Genomic DNA, 12,974 nt, shown 5'->3' on the forward strand with positions numbered 1-12,974 from the left:
GCCGCCAGTCAGCCAGGGGCCGCCAGTCAGCCAGGGGCCGCCAGTGCCGCCAGTCAGCCAGGGGCCGCCAGTCAGCTAGGGGCCGCCAGTGCCGCCAGTCAGCCAGGGGCCGCCAGTCAGCCAGGGGCCGCCAGTGCCGCCAGTCAGCCAGGGTCCGCCAGTGCCGCCAGTCAGCCAGGGGCCGCCAGTCAGCCAGGGGCCGCCAGTGCCGCCAGTCAGCCAGGGGCCGCCAGTGCCGCCAGTCAGCCAGGGGCCGCCAGTGCCGCCAGTCAGCCAGGGGCCGCCAGTGCCGCCAGTCAGCCAGGGGCCGCCAGTCAGCCAGGGGCCGCCAGTGCCGCCAGTCAGCCAGGGGCCGCCAGTCAGCCAGGGGCCGCCGGGGCCGCCAGTCAGCCAGGGGCCGCCAGTGCCGCCAGTCAGCCAGGGGCCGCCAGTGCCCCTCAGCCCAGAGGCGCCAGTGCCCCTCAGCCCAGAGGCGCCAGTGCCCCTCAGCCCAGAGGCGCCAGTGCCCCTCAGCCCAGAGGCGCCAGTGCCCCTCAGCCCAGAGGCGCCAGTGCCCCTCAGCCCAGAGGCGCCAGAGCCCCTAGTGCCCCTCAGCTCAGAGGCGCCAGAGCCCCTCAGCCCAGAGGCGCCAGGCCCCTCTGTCCCGAGCAGCTGCCCCTCTGTCCCGAGCAGCTGCCCCTCAGTCCAGTGTCATTAAGTAGGGTCGCCGTGGCTAGGAGGCCACGGAAGCGGACAAGGGAATGGTGATTCTAACTATATCGTGGGTATTATATGCTAGCGTACTGGGAATGGTGATTCTAACTATATCGTGGGTATTATAGGCTAGCGTACTGGGAATGGTGATTCTAACTATATCGTGGGTATTATAGGCTAGCGTACTGGGAATGGTGATTCTAACTATATCGTGGGTATTATAGGCTAGCGTACTGGGAATGGTGATTCTAACTATATCGTGGGTATTATAGGCTAACGTACTGGGAATGGTTAGGCTAACTCGGATGCAGTTTCTTACACAGTTGCTGAGAGATGTGTGTAAACCACAGGCCTATTTATCTATTCCTGCTCTTCTCAAGCCCATTGTTGCATCTCCCTCCCTACAGCCTTACAAACATAAAGAGAGACAACAAACACACTTTATAACTGGTGAAAAACTACACCTGATACTTCAATTAAGCAGGAAAAAGTCTCTATTATAACAGATGAGTAGCACTGTAAGACACGTGTTTCTCTGTTGTTGTTTTAAACCTGTTTTATTCTCAGGACCAGGACTATATATAAAAAATCCAGAAAATCACATAATAAAATTATAATTAAAATAAAAATAAAAAATGACAACAGTTTTATCTGAGTGCACAAATCAGTATGCCTACCTACCAAAGTCCAGCGATACTAGTATACTATATTAAACCCTATAGTAGACTATATTAAACCCTATAGTATACTATATTAAACCCTATAGTAAACTATATTAAACCCTATAGTATACTATATTAAACCCTATAGTAGACTATATTAAACCCTATAGTAAACTATATTAAACCCTATAGTAGACCCTATAGTAAACTACATTAAACCCTATAGTATACTATATTAAACCCTATAGTATACTATATTAAACCCTATAGTATACTATATTAAACCCTATAGTATACTATATTAAACCCTATAGTATACTATATTAAACCCTATAGTATACTATATTAAACCCTATAGTATACTATATTAAACCCTATAGTATACTATATTAAACCCTATAGTATACTATATTAAACCCTATAGTATACTATATTAAACCCTATAGTATACTATATTAAACCCTACAGTAGACCCTATATTATACTATATTAAACCCTATAGTAGACCCTATAGTATACTATATTAAACCCTATAGTAGACCCTATATTATACTATATTAAACCCTATAGTAGACCCTATAGTATACTATATTAAACCCTATAGTAGACCCTATATTATACTATATTAAACCCTATAGTAGACCCTATATTATACTATATTAAACCCTATAGTAGACCCTATATTATACTATATTAAACCCTATAGTATACTATATTAAACCCTATAGTAGACCCTATATTATACTATATTAAACCCTATAGTATACTATATTAAACCCTATAGTATACTATATTAAACCCTATAGTATACTATATTAAACCCTATAGTATACTATATTAAACCCTATAGTATACTATATTAAACCCTATGGTATACTATATTAAACCCTATAGTATACTATATTAAACCCTATAGTATACTATATTAAACCCTATAGTATACTATATTAAACCCTATAGTATACTATATTAAACCCTATAGTATACTATATTAAACCCTATAGTATACTATATTAAACCCTATAGTATACTATATTAAACCCTATAGTATACTATATTAAACCCTATGGTATACTATATTAAACCCTATGGTATACTATATTAAACCCTATAGTATACTATATTAAACCCTATAGTATACTATATTAAACCCTATAGTATACTATATTAAACCCTATAGTATACTATATTAAACCCTATATTATACTATATTAAACCCTATAGTATACTATATTAAACCCTATAGTATACTATATTAAACCCTATAGTATACTATATTAAACCCTATATTATACACTATTAAACCCTATAGTATACTATATTAAACCCTATAGTATACTATATTAAACCCTATAGTATACTATATTAAACCCTATAGTATACTATATTAAACCCTATAGTATACTATATTAAACCCTATAGTATACTATATTAAACCATATAGTATACTATATTAAACCCTATAGTATACTATATTAAACCCTATAGTATACTATATTAAACCCTATAGTATACTATATTAAACCCTATAGTATACTATATTAAACCCTATAGTAGACTATATTAAACCCTATAGTAGACCCTATAGTATACTATATTAAACCCTATAGTATACTATATTAAACCCTATAGTATACTATATTAAACCCTATAGTATACTATATTAAACCCTATAGTATACTATATTAAACCCTATAGTATACTATATTAAACCCTATAGTATACTATATTAAACCCTATAGTATACTATATTAAACCCTATAGTAGACTATATTAAACCCTATAGTAGACCCTATAGTATACTATATTAAACCCTATAGTATACTATATTAAACCCTATAGTATACTATATTAAACCCTATAGTATACTATATTAAACCCTATAGTATACTATATTAAACCCTATAGTATACTATATTAAACCCTATAGTAGACCCTATAGTATACTATATTAAACCCTATAGTATACTATATTAAACCCTATAGTATACTATATTAAACCCTATAGTATACTATATTAAACCCTATAGTATACTATATTAAACCCTATAGTATACTATATTAAACCCTATAGTATACTATATTAAACCCTATAGTATACTATATTAAACCCTATAGTATACTATATTAAACCCTATAGTATACTATATTAAACCCTATAGTATACTATATTAAACCCTATAGTAGACTATATTAAACCCTATAGTAGACCCTATAGTATACTATATTAAACCCTATAGTATACTATATTAAACCCTATAGTATACTATATTAAACCCTATAGTATACTATATTAAACCCTATAGTATACTATATTAAACCCTATAGTAGACCCTATAGTATACTATATTAAACCCTATAGTATACTATATTAAACCCTATAGTATACTATATTAAACCCTATAGTATACTATATTAAACCCTATAGTATACTATATTAAACCCTATAGTATACTATATTAAACCCTGTAGTAAACTATATTAAACCCTATAGTATACTATATTAAACCCTATAGTATACTATATTAAACCCTATAGTATACTATATTAAACCCTATAGTATACTATATTAAACCCTATAGTAAACTATATTAAACCCTATAGTATACTATATTAAACCCTATAGTATACTATATTAAACCCTATAGTATACTATATTAAACCCTATAGTATACTATATTAAAACCTATAGTAAACTATATTAAACCCTATAGTATACTATATTAAACCCTATAGTATACTATATTAAACCCTATAGTATACTATATTAAACCCTATAGTATACTATATTAAACCCTATAGTAGAGCCTATAGTATACTATATTAAACCCTATAGTAGACCCTATAGTATACTATATTAAACCCTATAGTATACTATATTAAACCCTATAGTAAACTATATTAAACCCTATAGTATACTATATTAAACCCTATAGTAAACTATATTAAACCCTATAGTATACTATATTAAACCCTATAGTAAACTATATTAAACCCTATAGTATACTATATTAAACCCTATAGTATACTATATTAAACCCTATAGTAGAGCCTATAGTATACTATATTAAACCCTATAGTATACTATATTAAACCCTATAGTATACTATATTAAACCCTATAGTAAACTATATTAAACCCTATAGTATACTATATTAAACCCTATAGTATACTATATTAAACCCTATAGTATACTATATTAAACCCTATAGTATACTATATTAAACCCTATAGTATACTATATTAAACCCTATAGTATACTATATTAAACCCTACAGTAAACTATATTAAACCCTATAGTATACTATATTAAACCCTATAGTAAACTATATTAAACCCTATAGTATACTATATTAAACCCTATAGTAGAGCCTATAGTATACTATATTAAACCCTATAGTATACTATATTAAACCCTATAGTATACTATATTAAACCCTATAGTATACTATATTAAACCCTATATTATACTATATTAAACCCTATAGTAAACTATATTAAACCCTATAGTAAACTATATTAAACCCTATAGTATACTATATTAAACCCTATAGTATACTATATTAAACCCTATAGTAAACTATATTAAACCCTATAGTATACTATATTAAACCCTATAGTATACTATATTAAACCCTATAGTAGAGCCTATAGTATACTATATTAAACCCTATAGTATACTATATTAAACCCTATAGTATACTATATTAAACCCTATAGTAGAGCCTATAGTATACTATATTAAACCCTATAGTATACTATATTAAACCCTATAGTATACTATATTAAACCCTATAGTAAACTATATTAAACCCTATAGTAAACTATATTAAACCCTATAGTAAACTATATTAAACCCTATAGTAAAATATATTAAACCCTGTAGTATACTATATTAAACCCTATAGTAGACCCTATAGTATACTATATTAAACCCTATATTAAACTATATTAAATCCTATAGTAAACTATATTAAACCCTATAGTAAACTATATTAAACCCTATAGTATACTATATTAAACCCTATAGTAAACTATATTAAACCCTATAGTAAACTATATTAAACCCTATAGTATACTATATTAAACCCTATAGTAAACTATATTAAACCCTATAGTATACTATATTAAACCCTATAGTATACTATATTAAACCCTATAGTAGACCCTATAGTATACTATATTAAACCCTATAGTAAACTATATTAAACCCTATAGTAGACCCTATAGTATACTATATTAAACCCTATAGTATACTATATTAAACCCTATAGTATACTATATTAAACCCTATAGTATACTATATTAAACCCTATAGTATACTATATTAAACCCTATAGTAGAGCCTATAGTATACTATATTAAACCCTATAGTATACTATATTAAACCCTATAGTAGACCAATATTTAGAATAAAAAGACAAAAATGAATTAAATATGAAATCAAATCAAAGTTTATTGGTCACACATATTTTGCATTGTTATTGCGGGTGTGTTGGTGTAGTGAAATGCTTGTTGATAGTCTTCTGCCGATAATAAGGCTTTTAAAGACAATTTTCCTGACGTTTGCAGAGATCACACTTGCGCTAAATGCTGCGGATGTTGGTTTAAATGAACTGTAAAATGAAAGTGCAGGATGCTTGTCCATAATTTGCTTGAATCCCAGGCAGAGTCATCTTATTTTCAGGTCGCCTGGTGTTCAGGCTTGCATCCAAAATGGCACCCGATTCCCTACATAGTGCACTAGAGTGAACAAAGTACCATTTGGGATGCATCAAAGATCATCTTGTGTTCAGGTCTTCTTAGTTCTGGGTTCGTTGACTGTTCTATAGAACACAGAGGAGACCTCCTCAGCTTCCTGTGAGAGAGGTCTGATGAGAAAGAAGATGCAATATGTCATCATCAATCCTCACTTCTGGGGTCTCATTTAAAGTTTCAAGTTTTGTTAGTCGTATGTACAGGACACTCATGGTGCACAGCATCCAACTAAATGCTTACTGGCAGGTTCCTTCTCAATAATGCAACAAGACATAATAAAAGATAACAATACGAACATAAAGAACATGTCTCAGTAGAATAGAATAAACATTGTAGCTTAAGTATAACACAGGAAGACACTTTATAGTCCGATATTTACATGTGTTCTGGGGAAAAGGGGGGGGGGGGGGGCAAGAGTCTGGTAGCAGCAGTTGTGGTGTGTGTGTGTGTGTGTGTGTGTGTGTGTGTGTGTTAAGGTGCGAGGAAACGGTGCAGGTGGTCAGTCCAGTTCAAGTGTTAAGCAGTCTGATGGCTTGTAGATAGAAACTGTCTCTGAGCCTGTTGGTATCTGAACTCGTGCTCTGATACCGTCAGCCCGACGGTAAGGGTGTGAAAAGCTCGTGGCTGGGGTGTGTGGGGTCCTTGATGCTGGGGGACTTCCTCAGGCACCATGTAGTCCATATAGATATTAATACATTTAAACTAAACTGCTTTGAAGTCATTGTAAATCTTAATACATTTAAACCAAACAACTGCTGGTTTGCTTAACATACAAGTGTTGTATGCATTTTTAACTGCCAAGTACAAGGACCATCTAATTTTGAAAATATCTGGGATGTTGTAATGGCTTAACTTGCTCACCGGGGGGGCAGCACTGGAGCGGTTGAATTTTACAACAGCGTATTGGACATCCTCATCCTCTTTCTGGGTTTGAGGCAGTTGGACAGTGGAGTACAGAGGCACTTCCTGGTTATTGGAGCCAGAGAAGTGGATGCTGGTGTAGTGAACGTCATCCTGGTTGTCTGTGTCTGCTCTCTGTACTGAAGTAGGGGTCATGGCCATGCCCGATATGTTGTCATTCATGGGACTAGAGTTTCCCTGATGGAGAGAGGACAGACAAGATAAGCAGACCTGGGGACTATTACATTGGTTCTGTTGTGCCAGGCAAGATTAATCAAGCAGTGAAAGAACTCTGAAAATAAAACAAGTACGGTTTGACCTGAACTCACCTGTCTATTGTCTACTGTGTCCCTTGTCCCTTGCCAGCAGTGGGATGCAGGGTGGTATGCTGCTGGTAAAATGGTAAGAAGAGTGTAACCAGCATCACTCTGCTGCTTCCTTCCTCACAAGCTCGCAAGGAGATTAGATCTCAGATTCTCTGTCTTGCAAACACGTGACATCTCTCTTAAACTATTAACCATCTCCGTCACCAAAAAGCGAGCATGATGCAGTTTGGGGGTATTTCCAGTTCAGGAGGGAGTTTAAAGAGCACACACAGTACAATGAAGTTTAAACCGTCATTTTTTACAAATACTTACAAATTACAGTCAGAGTCTCTTCAGGAATGTAGAGATTATTGTGGCCTTTTACAGCACAGGTGTATCTGCCTGCATCTTCACTGCTGACTGGGTTTAGGATCAGGGAGTTATCTAGAGTCTTTGAGTTGGTGAGATGTTGTCCGTTCTTGTACCAGATGTAGGTGGGTTTGGGGTTCTCAGTCAGAGTAAAGGTGGTGCTACAGGTCAGTGTCAGATTCCCTTTCTCTGTGGCAGGAGTCACCTTCACCTGCAGACCTGAAATTAGGTGTAGATGCATCACTCTGTCAATACTCTGTGCCATAGACCAAGACTCCATATCTTAAACGGTTTGTGTAATATTACCTGTATTAGTAGTTGTACTAGTAAAAGTAGAAGATATTATATATTACCTGTATCAGTAGTTGTAGTAGTAGATATTATATATTACCTGTATTACTAGTTGTAGTAGTATATATTATATATTACCTGTATTAGTAGTTGTAGTAGTAGATATTATATATTACCTGTATTAGTAGTTGTACTAGTAAAACTAGTATATATTATATATTACCTGTATTAGTAGTTGTACTAGTAAAACTAGTATATATTATATATTACCTGTATTAGTAGTTGTACTAGTAAAACTAGTAGATATTATATATTACCTGTATTAGTAGTTGTACTAGTAAAACTAGTAGATATTATATATTACCTGTATTAGTAGTTGTACTAGTAAAACTAGTAGATATTATATATTACCTGTATTAGTAGTTGTACTAGTAAAACTAGTAGATATTATATATTACCTGTATTAGTAGTTGTAGTAGTAGAAATGATATATTACCTGTATTAGTAGTTGTACTAGTAAAACTAGTAGATATTATATATTACCTGTATTAGTAGTTGTAGTAGTAGAAATGATATATTACCTGTATTAGTAGTTGTACTAGTAAAACTAGTAGATATTATATATTACCTGTATTAGTAGTTGTAGTAGTAGAAATGATATATTACCTGTATTAGTAGTTGTACTAGTAAAACTAGTAGATATTATATATTACCTGTATTAGTAGTTGTAGTAGTAGAAATGATATATTACCTGTATTAGTAGTTGTACTAGTAAAACTAGTAGAAATGATATATTACCTGTATTAGTAGTTGTAGTAGTAGAAATGATATATTACCTGTATTAGTAGTTGTACTAGTAAAACTAGTAGAAATGATATATTACCTGTATTAGTAGTTGTAGTAGTAGAAATTATATATTACCTGTATTAGTAGTTGTACTAGTAAAACTAGTAGATATTATATATTACCTGTATTAGTAGTTGTAGTAGTAGAAATGATATATTACCTGTATTAGTAGTTGTACTAGTAAAACTAGTAGAAATGATATATTACCTGTATTAGTAGTTGTAGTAGTAGAAATGATATATTACCTGTATTAGTAGTTGTACTAGTAAAACTAGTAGAAATGATATATTACCTGTATTAGTAGTTGTAGTAGTAGAAATGATATATTACCTGTATTAGTAGTTGTACTAGTAAAACTAGTAGATATTATATATTACCTGTATTAGTAGTTGTAGTAGTAGAAATGATATATTACCTGTGACAGTCAGAGTTATTCCATGGAAGCTGTACCCCCATTCTGCATACTGTGTTTTAAATCTGAACTTGTACTCAGCTGAATCTCTCTCTCTCAGGTCTGTGATTCTCAGGGTGCAAACTTCTCTTGAATCGCAAGGTATTTTGGGGGGGTCTTAAGGTACTCAGCACGATCCAAGTTCAGGACTTTTAGCACTTCATCACGTTTCTCTTGGATATACCATTTTGCTTTTAAAACTTTGTGATTATTTGGGTGTCTATATGTGCAGGGCAGTTCCACTGTTGAGCCCTTCAAAGCACAGATACTCTGATGGGTGTAAGTCACGTTGAAACAGTAATGACCGAAAACACCTAAAACAATTGGAGGTCCATCAAATGGATACAATAGTTTCATGGTACTGTAAATAAGCACTGACTAAAGTTATCTGTCGTGGTATCCTTGCATTGGGTAATCTTAGATAAAAAAAATGTACTGTAGTTGAATCCACACTCACACATTGCAGGAGAGAGGAGATCCTCAAAGCCTTTTACAGCACAGGAGTAACTGGTTGAATGATAACTGGTAGATGACAATGTGGACTTGGATGACGATGATAGACGTTGTCCGTTCATGTACCAAATGTAGGTGTGGTTATCAGTCAGAGTACAGGTGGTGTTACAGGTTACTGTCACATTCTGTCCCCACACTGCATTGGTGGGAGACACCATCACTTGGATTTTCTGTCCACGCTGTGTTGCCGTAGTTGCTGAGTTGAGTGTGAATGGAAACCATAGAGAAGTGTCAGAGAGGTGTGAGAGACAACTACTAAAGTGACATGGAGACGCCTAACAGACAATTCCACTGAACACACCAGAATAACATGAAGTAGCATCTTGGATTGTATGTTGATTGAACAATAAAGAAAGAGGGTAAGAAATGAATGAGCCCATACCTGCCACGGACAAGAGAAGGAGCACCAACACACTTCCTGCTGTTCTCAAGGCCATTGTTGCATCACCCTCCCTGCAGTTTTAGAAACATAAAGGACCCACCAGCTGCACTAAAACCTGGTGTTTCCAGTATACTGTACCACAGCACTCTACTGGCAATGTACTGTACCACAGCACTCTACTGGCAATGTACTGTACCACAGCACTCTACTGGCAATGTACTGTACCACAGCACTCTACTAGCAATGTACTGTACCACAGCACTCTACTGGCAATGTACTGTACCACAGCACTCTACTGGCATCTCAGCACAACAGCCATCAATGTGACTCAAACCATCTCTCATCCTGCAATCTTTGCAACATAACTAACTATAGCTGGTGAATAAATACTCCTTATACATCAAATGAGAGGTGAAAGGAATTCTATAAAATATGTACATTATAGGAACACCTGTAATTACAAAAGTACAATGGTTCATGTTTTGCTTTAGCTTGAGATTTAGAATCAGTGCTAGAGACTTTAAGTGTATGAAGAGATCAACTGTACAGAAGTCAGATGTCTGTGTGTTTAAACTATACTTTCAGTGCCTGTTGATACAATGTTCCAGTCTTACTTCTGCTGGCACCTGATAGCAATAGGAGGAAGAAGGATTGGTAACTAACTGCAAATAACAAGAAGCTGAACTCCGCCTAGCAGAGACATCTTTGTATTAGCAACTATTAATTATGAGCTTATGGTATTAAAGTGAAGGGACATCACCCTGGGCGGTGTGATCCTCAGTAGGGGATACAAAGGGAAAACACCATCTTTTGTACTGAGTGTGTTACTTGCAAATTACTGTAAGTGTATACTCCGTCTTGCAATCCTTAATGAACAAACTAATATCTGATCAAATAGGTTTCCTGTGGTCTCTTGTATAACATAGGGCAAAATTCCCTTACAGAGGTGAACAATTCCTTATTGCAGTGTTTCCCAACCCTGGTCCTCCAGTTCCCACAACATACATTTGAATTGTAACTGGTCAAGCACACCTGATTCAACTTGCCAACTAATCGTCAAGTCCTCAATGAGTTGAGTGAGGTGTTTGTCCAGGGCTATAATTAACATGTGTACTGTTGGGGGTGTTGGAGGACCAGGGTGAGGTGTTTGTCCAGGGCTATAATTAACATGTCTACTGTTGGGGGCGTTGGAGGACCAGGGTGAGGTGTTTGTCCAGGGCTATAATTAACATGTCTACTGTTGGGGGTGTTGGAGGACCAGGGTGAGGTGTTTGTCCAAGGCTATAATTAACATGTCTACTGTTGGGGGTGTTGGAGGACCAGGGTGAGGTGTTTGTCCAGGGCTATAATTAACATGTCTACTGTTGGGGGTGTTGGAGGACCAGGGTGAGGTGTTTGTCCAGGGCTATAATTAACATGTGTACTGTTGGGGGTGTTGGAGGACCAGGGTGAGGTGTTTGTCCAGGGCTATAATTAACATGTCTACTGTTGGGGGTGTTGGAGGACCAGGGTGAGGTGTTTGTCCAGGGCTTTAATTAACATGTGTACTGTTGGGGGTGTTGGAGGACCAGGGTGAGGAAACACTGACTTATTGAATAGATCTGTCAGTAGCTCTGTTTACACTGTATACATGATTCATTTATAGCTTCAGATGTGTAATATTCTCATAATCCTGACTATAGTACTAATACCTGGGGCCCTATCATTATCAGAAGAGATGGTGTATCACTAAATCTATCAAACACAACACTACAAGATATACAAGTCAAGTGTACTTAGAGTGAAGAGAAGGGGGGGGGGGGGTCAACTTATTGGCAGTTTATAGAAACAGGAAGTGCGAGTTCTGTGGTTGACATATATTTGAAATAGTCAGGACAAAAGTGGCTGATACAGAACTTCCTCTATAAGTCATTAGCCTGCATGACACAGTCTACTTATTACTATTATAATAAGACATGGAATTTACAGAGTGCTTTTCAAAGACCTAAAGACACATGCAACATGACTAATGATGTCACATGGGCCTACAGATCTGTGCCCCAGTTAACAGAGTAGATGACTATATATTGAACAGAGAGGAGAAAGATGGTCATTATTATTATTATGTAGATTACACCTATGTCAAGTTATGCTATCGTTTGAATAAAGACAACCTATTTAATTACTGATAATGCTAATTACTGAATGCAATTAAGTGGTATCAGGCATTTCATTAATTGGCTCCATTTTAGGACCACTATCGTTTTCACTATATATTTTACCTCTTGGTGATGTCATTCGGAAACATAATGTTAAACTTTTACTGCTATGCGGACGACACACAGCTGTACATGTCGATGAAACATGGTGAAGCCCCAGAATTGCCTGTGAAACACAGGAAGCCTGTGTTTCAGACATAAGGAAGTGGATGGCGGCATATTTTCTATTTTCAAATTCAGACAAAACAGAGATGCTAGTTCTAGGTCCTAAGCAACAAAGATATCTGCTGTTTGACCTGACAATTAATCTGAATGGTTGTACATTAGTTTTAAAACTGAAGGACACCTGAAGGACAACAAAAAGATGGCGCCGATAGAGATGGTCGCCTCGCTTCAGGTCCTTAGAAAACTATGCAGTCATTTTGTAAAATGTATTATTTCTTACATTGTTAGCCCAGAAAATCTCAAGTGTTATTAGATACAGCCGGGAACAAACCACCAAGAACAAGTAGAATGGTAATGTAACAAGTACTTACAGAGTGAAGAGAGGAGTTTGGTAGGAGACCTTATACTGGCTGTGTGAAACAGAAGAGTGTGAGTTCTGTG

General features: G+C 36.0%; 1 protein-coding gene across 1 annotated transcript; it reads right to left on the reverse strand.

Moving 5' to 3' along the window:
- Positions 1-5,798: 5,798 nt before the first annotated feature.
- Positions 5,799-12,974, reverse strand: LOC118940337 (carcinoembryonic antigen-related cell adhesion molecule 1-like). The gene is made up of 7 exons (XM_036949151.1): positions 12,905-12,974; positions 10,171-10,241; positions 9,733-9,984; positions 7,652-7,906; positions 7,343-7,404; positions 6,975-7,211; positions 5,799-6,226 (listed from the first exon to the last, which is right to left on the reverse strand). Exons 2-7 carry the CDS (start codon positions 10,223-10,225, stop codon positions 6,206-6,208), a joined length of 882 nt encoding a protein of 293 aa, XP_036805046.1. The 5' UTR covers positions 10,226-10,241; positions 12,905-12,974; the 3' UTR covers positions 5,799-6,205.

The sequence above is a fragment of the Oncorhynchus mykiss genome, chromosome 17 (genome assembly GCF_013265735.2).
Source record: "Oncorhynchus mykiss isolate Arlee chromosome 17, USDA_OmykA_1.1, whole genome shotgun sequence".
NCBI lineage: Eukaryota > Metazoa > Chordata > Actinopteri > Salmoniformes > Salmonidae > Oncorhynchus > Oncorhynchus mykiss.

Coding starts and splice junctions, on each gene's coding strand:
- LOC118940337 (XM_036949151.1), bottom strand. CDS start 10,225: ATGGCCTTGAGAACAGCAGGAAGTGTGTTGGTGCTCCTTCTCTTGTCC. Junction 9,985..10,170: donor CCTTCTCTTGTCCGTGGCAG/GTATGGGCTCAT, acceptor CACTCAACTCAG/CAACTACGGCAACACAGCGT. Junction 7,405..7,651: donor AGAGACTCTGACTGTAATTT/GTAAGTATTTGT, acceptor CCATTTTACCAG/CAGCATACCACCCTGCATCC.